Raw genomic sequence first — 18,450 nt, forward strand, 5'->3', positions numbered from 1 at the left:
AAGAGTGTGCACAAGCATGGGGAGTAGCAGGCAGGGGGAGAAGCAGGCTCCCTGCTGAGCAAGGAACGTGATACAGGACTCCATCCCAGGACCCCAGGATCGTGACCTGAGCCGAAGGCAGATGCCCAACCAACTGAGCCACCTAGGCATCCCTCGAGAAAGAATTCTTTTCCTTTCCTACACCAACTAAGTACTGCTGGAAAAATAAGGAAAGAAGACTTAGAGGGATGAATTTATTGATAGAATGTATGAAAATATTACCTAATCAAGACCAATGATGAATTACTGAATCAAAATTTTGACTGAATCTTTTGATAATGTGGAGGAATGTACAAGATCATGTGCCATACAATTCTCTTGAATAAAAAGAGCATAGATGCAAAATGTTTTCATAAATTTTTCCCCATGTTATATTTTAAACCAAAATGATAAAAATCACTAGAATGAGCTTTACTTCTTTTGAGTACCAATCTGAAAAGGAGACTATATTGACATTCCTTGCAGAAATTAATTATTTCACAATGTTGTACTTTTGAAACCACTTGATCATATATTTTCATGCTGTGATAAATAATGTGAAGGGTATATAATTTTGATATCAGAATTGTAATTACTCAAACAAAAGATACCATTTATAACCAGTCTGCTTCATTTGGCAAGTGGAGCTGTCTCTGTAGAAGGGATTAAACCTTTCTGACCAATATTAATCACCTTTTCATAGAATTAGAATCACTCTTTAGCACTTAATGTTATAAATTGTTTTGAAGTGTTAACCCTCATAAATTTTAAAACTCTGTATTGGGATTTCAGTGTATTCTACTGGGTAGTTATCCCACTAAATTAGAGTTTATTTACAGAAATTATTTGTTTTGCTGCTGTTTTCACACGGAAAATTAACAAACCATACATTTTTTTAAGGGAGATTAAAAATCATTATTAATTATTTAAAAATCATGATTAATGTTTCTTAGGCCAGATGTATTATTTAAAGTGGTACTTTATTTTTTTGTGAATGTTGAACTATAGAGTTAACTTAGATTGTAGGGTTTCATTGATCAAAATCCTGGCAAATGTATAGCTTGTTACTAACATTGAGTGAACAGTTTAAAAGCTTTTAAAAATAATAAATATTTTAGGACCTAAGAAGGCAAATTAGCATTTCCTTTAAGTGATTTGAGAGCTACTCTTCATAATGAAGAATTGGCAGCCACTTCTCAATTTCCTATTAAATATAATTTTAACTATTTAATGAATCTGACTGATAAGATAGGCACATTATTCCTCCAAAAATAGATTTTGCCTCTTGATTAAAGTATAGGTCATGTCAGTAGTTTTACTTCTTAAAGGATTAATTGCAGAGACCCACATGATCTCTTTCAGTTAGAAAAAGCTTCTGCACAGCCAAGGAAAGAGTCAAAAAAACTAAGAGGCAGCCCACGGAATGGGAGAAGATATTTGCAAATGACACTACAGATAAAAGACTGGTATCCAAGATCTACAAAGAACTTCTCAAACTCAATACACGGGAAACAAATAATCAAATCAAAAAATGGGCAGAAGATATGAACAGACACTTTTCCAATGAAGACATACAAATGGCTAACAGACACATGAAAAAATGTTCAAAATCATTAGCCATCAGGGAAATTCAAATCAAAACCACATTGAGATACCACCTTACACCAGTTAGAATGGCAAAAATTGACAAGGCAGGAAACAACAAATCAGTTGGAGAGGATATGGAAAAGGGGATCCCTCTTACATTGTTGGTGGGAATCCAAATTGGTACAGCCACTTTGGAAAACAGTGTGGAGGTCCCTTAAAAAGTTAAAAATTGAGCTACCCTATGATCCAGCAATTGCACTACTAGGTATTTACCCCAAAGATACAGACGTAGTGAAGAGAAGGGCCATACGCACCCCAATGGTCATAGCAGCATTGTCCACAATAGCTAAATTGTGGAAGGAGCCGAGATGCCCTTCAACAGATGACTGGATTAAGAAGATGTGGTCCACATATACAATGGAATATTACTCAGCCATCAAAAAGAACGATTTCTCAACATTTGCAGCAACATGGACGGGACTGGAGGAGATAATGCTAAGCGAAATAAGTCAAGCAGAGAAAGACAATTATCATACGGTTTCACTCATTTATGGAAGATAAGAAGTAGGAAGATCAGTAGGAGAAGAAAGGGAAGAAGAAAGGGGGGGTAAACATAAGGGGGAATGAACCATGAGAGACTATCTACTCTGGTAAACAAACAGAGGGCTTCAGAGGGGAGGGGGGTGGGGGAATGGGATAGGCCAGTCAGTGATGGGTATTAAGGAGGGCACATATTGTATGGTGCACTGGGTGTTATATGCAAGTAATGAATTATGGAACTTTACATCAAAAACTAGGGATGTACTGTATGGTGACTAACATAATATAATAAAAAATTATTATAAAAAATACAATTAAAAAAAAAGAAAATACTGCCCTTGACTAAGTCATAGATAGCTCTTTGTCTCAAACACGATCCCCTCTTCTCACTTTTCATTCCTTTAACACATGGAGTCTCTCTAATACTTAGATTTATGTTGAAACTTTTGTGAGCCTTAACTTCACAATTAGGCACGTAAGGTTATGTGGACAGTTAAACTCCAGCATACAGGGACATATAATGGCCCTCTCTGTTGGATGATAAACCATGGAGAACCAGGGCAGGGATTCTGTGTTCTTAATTTTGTTGTTGCCTTTCTGGTCTTTCAAGTTCCTTCACTCTCTTAAAATTATAAGGACTGTTAGCCAGAGCTCCTTTAAATAAAACTTTAGTTGATATTTTATTTCTTTTCCATCATGGGAAGAGTCTTAGAAAGAGCAACTAGTTAATTTGGCTGATACATAGCTACTTCAATGTCTTATTTCAAATATTTGTTGATTGAATTGTATTTTTACATAAGCAAATTATCAAACATTTATCCTTTGGTCAAAAGATCAGTTTAGAATCCTACAGATATGTAAATACCTATTTGAGAGTCAAGATTTAAAGATTTTAGGTTTTTTTAAAATCCCAAATAGAAATCATATTACTATCATAGAAATCATATTTCTATTAGGCATACAAAAAGTGTGCCTGAATGCTTTTGTAACTTGGTTCACTAAGTTTGGATAAGGAGTGGATAAATGATAGATAATGGTAAAACTGTTGAGATTTTCCTTTCACTTCCTTTTATTGGGGCGATAACCATACTGTTGTAGAAATACCTGTACATGAGTAGTTGGTGGCAATGTGGCTTTGGAACAATACTTAAAGAAAGTGAACATCAAAAATAAGTTTCTGGTTTTTTATCCTAAGATGTACCTGCATCTTCTCATTAAAGTACAATTTTCAGAAAAAAGGAAAGTAATCATATATATATATTCAATGCCAGGAACTATGCTAGTTGCTTTCAGATCTGTTCTTATTTAGTTCTCACAAAAATCTCATGTTACAGATGATGTTATGATCAATTTACATATAACAAAACAGTCTTAGAAGAGTTAAGTAATTTGCCTATGTGAAAGTAGTGCCCCTGAGATTCAAGGAAGCACATACACCTTCTATTACCTCATGCTTTCCCTCTCAAACATAATTTAGGGCTAGTTTTCCTATATTTATTTTCTAGAATGAAAAAATTCATATAGCCATATATGTACTTTCCATTTATGAAATTAGTACTATGCATAGTAGAGATAATTTTTTTGTCTAAAAGCTCAATGTGTTCAAAATATAACTTAACCTTCTTTGCTCTAAAAATGACTCTTTTGATTAATGGTACCGGTATTTTTGCAGTTCCCAGATTTAAAGCCTTAATATCATAATTTACTCTTTCCTTCCTCTCTCTCACCCTTCCCTGCCTCAGATCCCAGACTTGTCAGGACTTAGCAGTTCTAATTATGTAATATCTCTTACATCCCTTTGCTTTCCTCATTTCTACCTCTTTGACACCAGTGAGGCCCACATTCTCCCTCCCTTTTGAATCACTGCAGGGATCTACTAAAAAGATTTGCCAATTCTAGTCCTTTTCCCTGCTCCAGGCCATCTTACAACTGTTATCAGATTAATCTTTGTAAAGCATAGTTCTGATGTTTAACCTCCCTCAAAGGATATTATTGTCCATTGCCAAGCATTTACAGCTCTCCACAATTTAGCCCTCAACTCATCCATGCCTCGTCTCCCACATTATCTCTTGATGAACCTTTCAGGTCATGTGTCAAACTCTTTCTGGAATGCCCTGCCTTCTTTTCTCTCATTGATCAATTCCTAACCATTCTTCAATAGCTGATTAAAACACAACTTCTTGAAACAAAAGCAACAATAGCAACAACAAAACACAACTTCTTCCATGTAGCCTTTCTTGGTATAGATTCCCACTAGAATAAATCACACCCTCCCCTGAACCCCATGATTCTTTTTTTTTTTTTTAAAGATTTTATTTATTTATTTGACAGAGATAGAGACAGCCAGAGAGAGAGGGAACACAAGTAGGGGAAGTGGGAGAGGAAGAAGCAGGCTCATAGCGGAGGAGCCTGATGTGGGGCTCGATCCCATAACGCCGGGATCACACCCTGAGCCGAAGACAGACACTTAACCGCTGTGCCACCCAGGCGCCCCGAACCCCATGATTCTTAATCTCTACCTATCTTGAGATCCTTATAGCTGCCTACTATATTTGATGGGTTTTATTTTTTAGTGTTAATATTTTGTCTCCCTACCAGATTATTTTATTTATAAAGAGCAACAACTGAGTCTTACCTGTTTCCATAGTGCCTATCCTAGTACTTTGTGTATAGGAGACTTTCATTAAATATTTGCTGATTGATTAAAGAAATCTTCAAAACAGATAAATGATACTGTATTTTGTCACGTATAGGATGAAGGTGACCAAGCAGCAAGTGTTGAAGAGCTAGAAAAACAGATTGAAAAACTGAGTAAAGTAAGCACTTTTCAGATTATAGTTAACATCTTTTTTGCAGTGTTTAAAAGATCCACCTTATATGGGATTAGTTCTTCTGGTTGCTAAATAAAAACAAGCTTTTTTTATGAGTAATTAAAATGAGAAGCTCTAGAAACAGTCTCACAATTAAACCTTAAAAGTTTAATGCCAAGGTTAAAAGCTTAAACTTAATCAGGGCCATATTCTTTAGCTCTTCATTTAAATACAAAATATAAGTAAATGTATGGTTTTATTTCTTGGAGTTAATTACTTTTAAAGTTCAATCAAATATCATGGTAATAGTTTCAGCATCTTATATTTTATTTTACATTACTATATTTGTGTATTTTATTTGCATTGGATTTATAAACTATATATTTGTGTACTTCTCACTTAAAATATTCAATTAAAAATTGAATTTCAGTAGCATTAATGAAGTTTTAAATGAACTTTTGTAAAAAAGAGGAATTTTTGAAAGTATTGTGAGATTAATATTATGAGATACCTATATATTATATCAATGTTAGAGTCATCTCAAATTTATCCCAAAACTTAGTTGTATATGTTGCCTAGGTTTACAGTATGAGTATAAAAATAAGCAAATACAGATATGGTCAATTACATATGTGAGAATTATTTGTCGTGCACTATATAATCAATAGAATTGAGCCAGTTTGTTCTGGCCAGTAAAATACTTGATCACATTGTTTATTAGCAAGCATAAGATGAGCTTTACTATAAGATAACTGATAAAATAAAGCATCTCCTTAATCCATGGTAACAAAAATATTCCAGTTATTTTCAAGATAATTTCTAACTTTATAAGTGTTACTGAAATTGGAGTCAGGCATGTAATATTTAGCTCTTTTGCTGTCTGTTCCCAGTAGTGAAATTTATCTGCTTATTAAAGGCATAATAAGTGTAAAGTCACTTATATATTAATTTTTAAAGCATTTGACACCCATAGCTTAATTATATTCATCATTTTTTAACAGCAACAGAGTCAGTACAGAAGGAAGCTCTTTGACGCTTCTCACTCTTTGCGTTCGATGATGTTTGGCCAGGATCGTTACAGACGCCGGTACTGGATTCTTCCCCAGTGTGGGGGGATTTTTGTAGAAGGCATGGAGAGTGGTGAAGGTAGGAACTATTAATCTGTTACAAAATAATATAAGAAACCATATTTTTTAAAACCCTGTTACTTCTTCAATATATTTTGTGCTTCCAGAATCAAATTCGCTTTATGGGTAAACATTGTAAGACCTTGATTTCCATTCCTTTTGAACTCATAATGCCTCTTTCGCTGATAAATATTCTTTCCCTGTTCATGATTTCTTTTCTGCCGCTCTTTCTGACATCAAACATAAACTATTCTTTTCTAATTTAGTGGACAAGGATCTTCACCTGTATTATCCTTTATAGCTGCTTCTCCACTTTTTTCTCCCTTCCCATTGTCAAATTTGTTAACATGTGGTTTATTCTTCAATCTTTGCAACAAGCATCCATCCTGACAGTACTGGAGGATGGAGATAACTTGCTTAAACTAAGATCCTTGTCATAATCCTCATTCATCTTGAAATCTTGTTGATGTTTGAAATTTATGATCACCTCCTTCTCCATTATACTTTTTTCTTTCTCTATTTTGTGTTACCACACAATCCTTGATGTTTTACCTTTAGACTATTCTCTTGCCGCCTCCACTTGTGTTGCAGTAACTAACTCTGTACACAGTGCGTTTGTGTGCTAGAATAAACCGTCTGGAATTGAACTTTTTAGAATTGCGTGTTCAGGTGTTTCCAAATGTTAACGTTCTGATGGGACTGAGAGTATTATGTCAGGTGCTTATAAGTTCGAGGATGTAGCTATGGCTCCATGGTGATGCATGTAGGCAAAAACTTCTCTCAACACATTTTTTTTTGAATACCCACTTTATGCCAGGCATTTTTAGGTACTGCAGGAGGTTCAAAGTTACATAAAACACAATCCATGCCTTGTAGTAGTTTAATAGTCCAGTGGAAAGAGGGGATTGATTAATCACATAGATGTCCAGACCCAAATTTTTATGAAGTAGTTGTTTTTAGCAATGGAACCACCCTTTTTTAAAAATAAAAATCTTTTGCAGGGAGCAGTTAATAATGCATGTAAAGTACTTAGAGTAGTGGCTGACATGTAGGCTTTGTTGGCATATAGTAAACAGTGTTGTTTTACGCAATAATATCTTTCCTATAGCTTCAAATTATATGAAGTAAGAGTATGAAGTCATGTACTGGAATGATACGTGAAACTCATGCTCTGCCTTCCCAGAGCAGGAGTTGCTAATGGAGTCAGGGAGGGTGCATGGAAACTTCAGCTGCCTTTTATTTCTTTTTAAAAATTGGATCTTGATGGGCCAGCATGTTGATTTTACAGACTAGTGTGGTTAGTTCCTTTTTTAACTTTTTACATAAAATATTTTAAAATAAAAATATTTTAAGCATGGAAAAACAGTAATAAATAAATGAGACTACATGAGTCTAAAAAGTTTTTGCACAGCAAAGGAAACCATTGTTGAAATGAAAAGGCAATCTACTGAGTGGGCAAAATATTTGCAAATCTTATATCTGATAAGGGACTAATAACCAAAGTATGTAAAGAACTCATGTGACTCAAAGCAGAAAAACGATCTGATTAAAAAAATGGGCAGATCTGAATGGACATTTTTCCAAAGAAAACATACAGATGGCCAACAGGCATAGGAAAAGGTGCTCAGTATCATTAATCATCAAAGAAACGCAGATCAAAATCACAATGAGATCTCACTTCATACCCGTTAGAATGGCGAGAGTCAAGAAGACAAGAAATTACAAGTGTTGGTGACAATGTGAAGAAAAGGGAACTCTTGCTGGTGGAGATGTAAATTGGTAAAGCCTATGGAAAAGAATATGAGGGTTCCTCAAAAAATTAAAAATAGAACTATCATATGATCCAGCAATTCTACTTCTGGGTGTTTATCTGAAGAAAATGAAAACACTAACCCAAAAAGGCATATGTACCCCCATGTTCACTGCAGTATTATTCACAAATCATTCCATATCATTCACATATTATTCCAGGATATGGAAACAACCTGTGTGTCCATCAGTGAATGAATGGATAAAGACGATGTGATCTACACACACACACACACACACACACACACACACACACACACACCATATGGAATGTTACTTAGCCATAAAAAAGAATGAAATCTTGCTCTTTGCCACAACATAGATGGACCTCAAGGACATTATGCTAAGTGAAGTCAGACAGAGAAAGACAAATACCACATGATCTCTCTTATATGTGTAATCTCAAAAAATAATAAAAGAAAAAGAAAAGAAAACCAAGCTCTTAGATACAAAGAACAGATTGATGGTTGCCAGAGGTGTGTGTGGGGTGGTGGTAGAAGAAATGTGTTAAATGGGTTAACTGTTTTTTTAGTTTTGTTTTAGTTTAAATAAATTAAAATTTTAAAAACCTTAGGCAGAACCCCAATATCTAACAAAAAACAGAATTTTTCTGGTTGATGTATCTGGGGAACTCCCAGCCTTTCCAGATAGACCTATATCCCAATATACTTGCTTTCCAACCCAGGGATGGTACCAAAGGCAACTCTAGGAAAAGTTAGAACTTTGCAAATCAGAGTAAAGTCAAAGCCAATCAAAGGTATAAACACGAAGTGCCTAAAAGGCTCAAAACAGGGAAATGTTTATAGCCTACTTTAATATTTTATCACAATTTTTGGCCATTTCTATCACTAGATTATGAGCTTTGAAGGCAGAGACTAATATAGGCAGGGGAACTACACTAAAATAATCTGGAAGTTAAATACACATTGGATTGGCAAAAAAGGGGTGAAAAATCAGTTGTGGGATCATTCTAGTAACCTAGATAAAAAGTAGGGAGGCCCTAAGCTCAGGTGCAAACAAGGAACATGGGAAGACCATGATATCATAAAGGTAGAATTCCTATGAGAAATTATTGTATATTATATAACTGGAATTGAGATAAATTTGATGAATTAATCCTCAGTAGAAAAATTGTGATTTTTTAAAAACTGAATCAGAGAAGCCAAGAGGAGGAGCTTGTTCAGAATGAAATTAAATGCAAGTTTTAGTATAGGAATCTATTTTTTTATTTAAATTTGATTAACATAGTATTATATCAGTTTCAGGTATACAATATAATGATTCAACAGTTCTATACATTACTCAGTGCTCATCAGGATAAGTGTACTCTTTTTTTTTTTTTTTTTAAGATTTTATTTCTTTGAGAGAGAGAGAGAAAGAGAACAGGAGCAGGGGGAGGGGCAGAGGGAGAAGCACACTCCGTGCTGAGCACAGGCCTCAACGTAGGGCTTGACTTGGGGTTCAATCCCAGGACCCTGAGATCATGACCTGAGCTGAAGTCGGGTGCTTAACTGACTGAGCCACCCAGGTGCCCCAAGATAAGTGTACTCTTGATCCCCTTTATTTCATTTATCCCCCAACCCACCTCCATTCTGGCAGCCACCAGTTTGTTCTCTGTATTTAAAAAGTCTGGGGTTTTTTTATCTTATTTTTTATTCATTTGTTCTGATTCTTAAATTCCACATATGAGTCAAATCCTATGGTATTTGTCTTTTTCTGACTGACTTATTTGACCTAGCACTATACCTTCTAGGCCTATACATGTTGTTCCAAATGGCAAGATTTTATTCTTTTTTATAGCTGAGTAATACTCCTGTGTGTGTGTGTGTCTGTATATGCCACATCTTCTTATTCATTCACCTATTGATGGACCCTTGGGTTGCTTCAGTATCTTGGCTATTGAAAATTAACACTGCATGCCAAAGAATGAAACTGGGTCACTTTCTTACACCGTACATGAAAAGAAAGTCAAAATGGATTAAGGACCTAAATGTAAGACAGGAAACCATTAAAATCCTAAAGGAGAATACAGGCAGTAACCTCTCTGACACCAGCCATAGCAGCTTCTTACTACATATGTCTCCTGAGGCAAGGGAAACAAAAGCAAAAATAAACTATCAGGACTTTATCAAAATAAAAAGCTTCTGCACAGTGAAGGAAACAATCAATAAAACTAAAGGGCAACCTATGGAACTGGAAAAGATATTTAGAAATGACATACCTGATAAAGGATTAGTATCAAAGATATATGAAGAAGTTATAAGACTCAAATACTCAAAAAGCACAGTCCAATTAAAAAAATGGGCAGAAGACGTGAATAGACATTTTCCCAAAAAAGACATACAGATGGCGAACAGACACATGAAAAATGCACAAATCACTCATCATCAGAGAAATACAAATCAGAACCACAATGAGATATCACCTCACAGCTGTCAGAATGGGTAAAATTAACAACACAAGAAACAAGTGTTGGTGAGGATGTGGAGAAGGGGGAGCCCTCTTACACTGTTGGTGGGAATGCAAACTGGTGCAGCCAGGAGAAAACAGTATGGAGCTTCCTCAGAAAGTTAAAAGTAGAACTACCCTACAGTCTAGCAATTGCACTACTAGGTATTTACCCAGAGAATACAAAAATAGAGATTCAAAGGGATACATGCACCCCAGTGTTTATAGCAGGATTATTTACAATAGCCAAATTATGGGAAGAGCCAAAATGTCCATATACTGATGAATGGATAAAGAAGTGGTACACACACACACACACACACACACACACACACACACACACAGTGGAGTATTACTCAGCCATAAAAAAGAATGAAATCTTGCCATTTGCAGTGACATGGATGGAGCTAGAGAGTATTACGCTAAGTGAAATAAGCCAGTCAGAGAAAGACAGATACCATAGGATTTCACTCATGTCGAATTTAAGAAATAAAACAGATGAACATAGGAGAAAAAAAGAGAGAGGCAAACCAAGAAACAGACTCTTGACTGTAGAGAACACACTGAAGGTTCCCAGAGGGGAGGTGGGTGTGGGGAAGGGTGAAATTGGTGATGAGTATTAAGGAGGGCACTTGTGATGAGCACCGAGTGTTGTATATAAGTATTGAATCACTAAATTGTACGCCCAAAACACTGTATGTTAACTAACTGGAATTAAAAAAAAAAACTTAAAAAATAATGCTGCAGTAAACATAAAAGTGGATATGTCTTTAGAGATCTAATTTTAAATCTTAAAATTACAAAAAGTTGTAAAATTGTGAGTCGCTTGTTAGATGCAGAGCCTTGGTAAAGCTTAGGAGCGGTAAAGAAGTACCCAGGCAGGTCGCTTTGCCCTATCTATAAGAACCATCTGAGAAGCTTAAGAGGAAAAAAAAAACAAACCAACAAGCCCTACTGCAGACCAAGTACATATTCTTCAATCTGATTTAAGGGCTACATCAATCTCACTCACCTGGGCATGTAAACTTGAAGTTATCTAGGGCATCAGCTTTCCTTCAGAATGTCTGAAGTTAATCTGCTGAAATCAGTTCTTTATTAATAACGTATGTGGATTATTACACCTGTCCCCAACTTCTCTATATACAGTCTCTTCCTTCTATTACATTCTGTCGTCATGTCATGTCTCTACTCCAAAACTTTGAATGACTCCCTATTGCTGATAAGATGGTGTAATAAGTCTGTATACAACCTAGCATTCAAGCGTTCAAGGCCTTCTATAAATCTGACTTCAAAATATCTTTATACTGTTCTCCAATATGAATTAGCATAGACAAGTCTACTCACCATTGCTTAACATGCGCATTCCTCCTTCTTTGCATACTTTGTTTTGTCAAATTCTGTTCAATATAATGCTAATTTGCCTTTTCTTTGCCATCTAAATTTCACCTTTCTTCATCCAGCTCAAGTTCTAGCCCTTTTATAAATTCTTCCGCAGCTTATGTAAGTGGAACTAATTTTTACTATCTGTGAACTCCTAGAAAACCAAGTAATTATACCATTATCTTGGCAATTGATAGATATACTGTTCATATTATTTAAGTTTTATAATTGTCATGTACTTTTTGATTCTTCTTAGTGTTAAACATAATACTTTATATATCACAGGCACATTAAAAATACTTCAAGAAAGAATTAAATGTCTTTATAAGAATAGCTTATAGGAAACTTTTCATTTTAATTTTAGGCCTCTCAGATTAAATAACATTTATTGAATTTGTAGTTATTGGACCTCAGTTTCTATTCAGGCCCTACCACTTAACCTCTCTGAACCCTGAACTTTCTTTCTACAAAAGAATTTTAATAGGCTCTGTATAAATTCTTTTGTTGTTATCATGTCAAATAATAGATTTAAGAGAGCTACAAAGTGATATATAAACATTAATTGTACTTTATACTATTATTTGTGGTTGTTGTATGGTACAGAGAAAAAATAGGAATAAATTTTCACCTGGGGTTATTTTCTCATAAAGTTTTTATTAATTCACTGATGAATGTGCTATATTATTTTAAGTGCTATGAAAGTTATAAAATAAATAACAGATGTAGATTCCTTCTCTTTATCTTACAGCTAATTAAAATGGAAAAACCTTTATGATTTTAATCATCAAGTGTTTAATATGCACTTATATTGTGCCTTGTCCTAAGTACTATGAGATACAAAGGAATCAATTAACCTGTCTCTATCCAGATAGAGCTTGCAATCTAATTGGGAAGATATACCATATATGAAGGCAAAGAACAAGGGCATATTAATGTGCACTATAGCCAAGTAGTGTATCCGAGAGGCGAGGCTGATAAGGATGAATAAGTACTAACTGGTAGAAACTACCATAAAATAAGTGGATATTAAAAGTTAATGCAGTATTAACAATATGCAATATTCTAGTCCTCTCATTTAGCACTTTTTAAAAGTTATCTAAAAGCACAATCTGTTCTTAATGAACTTAGATTTCACAACATTCATCTATTTAAAATTTTAAATGCGCAAGTTTTTAAAAAATAAATGCCCAAGTATTTTTAAAAATCCCTACTATAGCTTCATCCAGAGAAGATATCAGATCTTGGATTACCTCCAAAGAAAATTATTAATTAAATTCATGTTGTACAAGATGCAAGATAACTCACACCATTAAGTGAACCACACGGTGCTAATAACAAAGTTTATCAGTATGGTAACTCTAGAGTAGAGACGTAACAAAGAACATGGATCTGCTAAGCCCCCACATTGGTTCCACAAGAGTGTTGTCCAGTTGCAGACTGGACAAGCAATAAGAGCACCCCAAGAGAGATGCCTTCCTTCATACTCTGTTTTTTTAGGTTAGTCCGAGAAAAGGTAGAAAATCCTTTGTTTCTCTAAGCAACGGCATATATATCAAAGGACCTCTGGACCTGGGAACAGCAGCAGGGAGTACGAATACAAAGGGCAGATTCCACATGCTGAGAGCCTTGGGAACAAAGGCCCTGCTGTCCCTCTGCAAACTAGCTCAGTGGCTAATCTGGCTTGCTGATGGACCTCAGGGAAGAGGGAGAGCCCCTGTAGGCATTTAGCTAAAACTGAGGGTTTATTCCCCTTCAGTCCACTGCCTGATCCTTGGCGTGGCTCTCTAGATGTATGCCTTCCCATCTGGAACAGTTATCAATTGGATTTTAGATGTGCCTTCTGAAGGAGATATCAGATAAGCCAGAGGAATTCCGAAACGAACAAGATTCCACAACATTAGTAGATGTAGAGTTCCCCTGAGCCATGTGTCTATAGTATATTCAACAAATGGTCTGAAACTATGCATTTATAATACTACTCAGGTCAAGGAATCAATGCTAATGTGTTCAGTGATAAGAGCCCAAGCCTTTTCAATGGCAGTGTCCCCAAGGGTAGATGATTTTGGGTCATATCCTCAGCTTCATGGGTGGCTATCAAGGAAAGAGCCTTTGTGCGAAGTAATGAAAGCTTGTATCTCTGCATACCTGTCGACTTTCAAGTAGGTTCTGATGCTGATACTAGAGATCATAGCTGGGAAAGTCTCAAGTGTCTTAGATTTTGAGTCACTATTAGCACCACATTCTAACCAACTAAGCTAACCAGCCAGTTTGAGTCATAATAAAGGGTCTCCTAGTTATTCCCAAAGTATGTAGACAATGTTATGTCCAGGTAGGAAGCAGGAAGGCCTTGCTTTTCATGTAAGAAAATACGTGCTGCTGGATCACTGAGAGGGCCAGCCAGTGTGGTTCCGCGCTGCATTTTGTATCCACGTGGCAGTTACGCTTCCTGGGGTTAGCACACTGCCCGCGTGCTCTTACTCAGACTCAGCTGAGGTCTGACATAGAGAAAAGTGTGATCGGGCGCCTCTGATGTGGGAAATGGATCACTGGGAGTGGGGATGTCAGGATCGGAGAGTCCCTCTGCTTTGAAGAAGATGAAGAGAGTTTTACGCAGTTTAATTAGTAAGGACAGAATTACGGATAGCCCAAGCAAATGAGGACTCTGGAGTAATGAGGAATTCCTGCGGCATTGCCTGGGAGTGGAATGCCCAGAAGGTCCTCCATAATTAAGTAGGTTGAGGATGACAAATACAACATCCTGATAGCTTTGAAATAAGTGTCATTGTGTGGGATAGCTGTAGAGGACTATTCAGTACAGTTTGATAATATGTGTAAGGCGACGAGAGAATTATTCACATTACATCCACGCTCTCACCTTCTGTGGTCAGGCATGTTTATGCCCACGCCAAGTCCATCATTATCTTCAGGGGTGATCCATATGGTCTGTCCTTTTTTTTCTGGAACAGTAAGTTCCACGTGAAATCAGGAGGTGCTATTTTCCCACCAAAGATGTCCTCCAGATGGAGTCCACTGTCTGGGTGTAAGGACGGCAGCAAAATCTCCTGCTTGTAGGGTGAGTGCACAACAAAAATTTAGAACTGTTTAGAATAAAGAGAGAATCAAAATTGCCCCTCCTGCGGGTGTTGCTTGAAAGTGTCATCTGGAAAGCAGGAGAATACCAACATTTGTATCCATCCATTCATCCGTAATATGAACAACAGGATTCTCCCAAATGCCTGTTGAAAGGTACCAAAAAAGGAGAGGAATGTTGAGACATAAAAACTCAGTGTCCCCAGCATACCAAGTAGATTCTTCAGCTCTGCTTTTCAACTTCAAGATGTCAGGGAACTTCACCAAAGTGGAGGGACCTTTATGAGGTGTGAGGAGTGTTCAGAGTATAAACAGTAGAGGGCAGCCAGACCAGACAGTGGACGGAGGTCGCCATGGAGGGGTTAGTGCAGCCATCTTTTAGAATACTGTTCCAGCATTCTGTACTGCCTGTGGAGAAGAGGGAGCGTGGACCAACCATTCAGTACTATGTTGGCCAGCCCATCGTTGAATGGCAGCAACTGAGAAAGGAATTCCAATCGTTTGATTGTATCATTTCTGGAAAACCTACTATATAATAAATATGCTTCAGTCTTAATAGTATTATTCAGTCCACACGTGGAAGAGGCACAGTAACTCCTTCATATCCAGGAAAGGTGTATACTATTCAGTGGCTAGAGGAAATCAGATACTCAAAAGCTAACAAATGCCATCAGAGTATCTTTGTCGGAGTCAAAGACCCTTGTAGTACAGTGTCAAACAGGGTTGTTAAATAGTGAAATGGTGTGGTTCAGTACCCCTGCCTGAATCTGTTCTTGCATAAGAAATGCAGTCTTTCTTCTCCAGGTATATAACTGTGTTGTGCGGCCTTGGCAGGCCTGGTCAGTGCATCTGAGTGTTGACAACATGCCTGGCCAAAGCCGCCAGTAGAGGTCACAACAATTATGTCCAACTGATATGTGGACATGCTTCTGCAGGACTTAAATACCCCAGTATTTCCATGCCAGTATGCAGTCTACTAAAGGAACAATTGGAGTTCACACAAAAGGCCCAAAAGCCTTTGTAGTGATTGTGATTCTGGGCTTTGAGCCATAGGTAACGACCAACTCACAGCCCCAGTAAAGGAACTTGTTGGCCAAGGCTTTTTTGCATTCTGGAACTGTAGGTACTTGGTGCCTCGTTTCTAGCAAGCCCATAAATGTTTGAGGCTCTTCTCCTTTCCAGCATAGTGGGGGGGGGGGGCCAGGAACAGAGCCCAGCCCTACTCCTTCTTAAATTTGAAAGCGCCCAAATCAGGGACAAAGAAAGTCTGGCTTCTGGAGTTGAATCAACCTCATAAGGTGGAGCTGATGACTGTGAATATTTCCACCCATAACCCCATTTCAGGAGTTGAGATGATACAGGGTATTTCCCTAGGTTCTATTCTCCAGATCCTTCCTGAAGAGTCTAGAGACTGTGAGATCTTACCAGATGGTGAGTGGGGGTGAGGCTTAACAGCTGTAATCTCTGTAGGACAGTCCTCCCCAGGCACCTTCTTCACCTAACCTTCTGGCGAATCCCCCTCTCCAAACAAGTCTTTAGGCCTGCGGCGGTTGGATCTTCTGTGTCTCATCTCACAGGTCTCTTTTCCACCATCTCAGGTTTTTGAAGTGGATGACAGTTCCACACTCTAGAATTACACAACCCATCAACTTCTGTCTTACTGGTCCTTCTGTTTATGAGCAGTGCTACATTTATTGGTGTGAGGGAGTCTCTGCCAGAAGTCTATCCTATCTTCTCCTTTTTTCTTTTTATTTTGTATAGAAACCTGTGCCGTGCATTAGGCTCTCTCTTTCCTTTTCCTCCCCTGAAGTGGGGCTTATATGACCTGAAAGAACTATTTCTTTTCTAACATTGCCTCTCAGATGAAGGAGTAAAGTCAAAACCATTGTCCACTTAGGTGGACCTGTTCTGATTCTGTCATTTAACATTCTTTGCACCAAGATCGTGTTGTCAGGCCTTCCCCTCTCAAGCCCTGGGTTTTCTTACAATCATGCTAACATAGCTAGTGTCTCAGAGCAGCTACGTCCTATGTGGATCTAGTCCAGTTCACATTCAAGAGTCTCAGGAAAAGCACCCCAACAGGGATCTGTCTTACCAGAGCTACCAGGCATCCAGTTTGAAAGGGGTGGCAATAGCTGTCCCAGCACCACTAGTCAACCCAGACTGCTCATTCTGTAATGAGGGCATGTGTTTCTCCCTTCTCCACTTGTTTTAATACCACTGTGGTCCCTTCATCGTGCACACAAGCAAGCCAAGCCTCTAAGGATGCTGCCAAGTGCTGCTTTTGATAGTGGACCTGTTGAGAACCTAGCTCTTCTTCCTCTGCTCATTGCTGGATTTCCTTCTGCTGGAATCCCCACTCAAGCTCCTATAGAGCATGCCTCACAGGAACTGGCTTCCTACCGCAGGAGCTCGTTGCCTCAGATATCGTTAACAGTGACTGTGGGAGTTTGCCCCACTTTCCCTTCTACAGGGTCTGCCGTCACCCTTTCTAGTTCAGCCTCCAACTTAGGACTTAGGAAAATCTCTAAGCTGGTAAGGAAGGAGGGACGACTGCATTTCAAGCCACTTTATCACCACTAGTCTCCCTGTTTAGTGTACACTTCAGGGCTTCTGGCATCTTTGGGCATAGCTACTGAGACCATCCTAACTCGACCAAGTGAATAACCACTGACCCCAAGGAGAAAATCTTCCACCCCTGAGTGCTCCCCTTCCAGAAATGCATGACATTAGGACTTTGTTGGAAACCAACTGCTGTACAAGCTGCACGGTTACAAAAACCACTAATGACACACATAGTGCTAAATGCAGCCAAGTTTATTAGTAAAGGCAACTTATAAGCAGAGAAGTAACAGTACACAGGATCTTCCAGCTCCCACGGTGGTTCCACAGGACTTGGACGTGTGATAAGAGCACCCCAGGAGATAAAACACTATACCTTACACCTTGCTCTGTATTGATGGGTTATTGTGCGAAAGAGCAAAAAGCACTTAGTTTCTCTAACAGCAAACCTATCAAGGGACCTTCAGGTCTAGGAACAGTGCTAAGGGTTATGCATACCAAGAAGCAAAGTGGGTATACCTAGGACCCTGAGAACAGTGTTGATGTTAGCTTACTAAAGGCTCTATTCTCCTCCTGCTGGCCCTTGGCAAAGTGGAAGGAAAATGAAACAAGTTTGTTGTTAATTATATGTATATACTGTGATGTGAATGTTACTCTTCCATTTTGTATTAGGATGTGGTTACAGCATTGGATCTAGAAGTACAAAACAAATTCCTGTTATGGGTATGTGGGGGACTCTTACCTGAAGGGAGACGGTATTATGGTATCAATCATCTTTTTTTAAATTCCTGAACCAGACTGGGAAGGAACAATCCTAGAGAGACAAAATGTTGAGTGTCTGCTTCCCTTTGTCTTCTCCACAGTAATAGCAAGAACTCTAAGAGCTGGGTCATGGTAGCACTATCGACGTGAAGACAGCTAAAGAGCAGTGCAAGTACTTCTGAGGTTGTGCTGTACTGAATGGGAAAGTGCCTGTGGGTCCTGGGAAGAAGCCATTGCATAGACACCTGTATTCTATGGCAGGGTTTTTACGTTTCTTATGTCCTTTATCCGTGTTTTATTTACAGTGTAGTAAAATT

The 18,450-nt window shown here is 37.8% G+C and overlaps 1 protein-coding gene across 1 annotated transcript in view; it reads left to right on the plus strand.

Annotated features, from left to right (window-relative positions):
• Positions 1 to 18,450, plus strand: part of BAZ2B (bromodomain adjacent to zinc finger domain 2B) — a 404,062-nt gene that overhangs the window by 361,276 nt on the left and 24,336 nt on the right. The window contains exons 28-29 of the mRNA XM_040644603.1: positions 4,899 to 4,961; positions 5,957 to 6,101. Of these exons, the coding sequence (XP_040500537.1) occupies positions 4,899 to 4,961; positions 5,957 to 6,101 (208 nt within the window). The remainder of the gene's footprint in view (positions 1 to 4,898; positions 4,962 to 5,956; positions 6,102 to 18,450) is intronic.

This window comes from Ursus maritimus, unplaced genomic scaffold, assembly GCF_017311325.1.
Source record: "Ursus maritimus isolate PB19 unplaced genomic scaffold, ASM1731132v1 scaffold_1, whole genome shotgun sequence".
Lineage (NCBI taxonomy): Eukaryota > Metazoa > Chordata > Mammalia > Carnivora > Ursidae > Ursus > Ursus maritimus.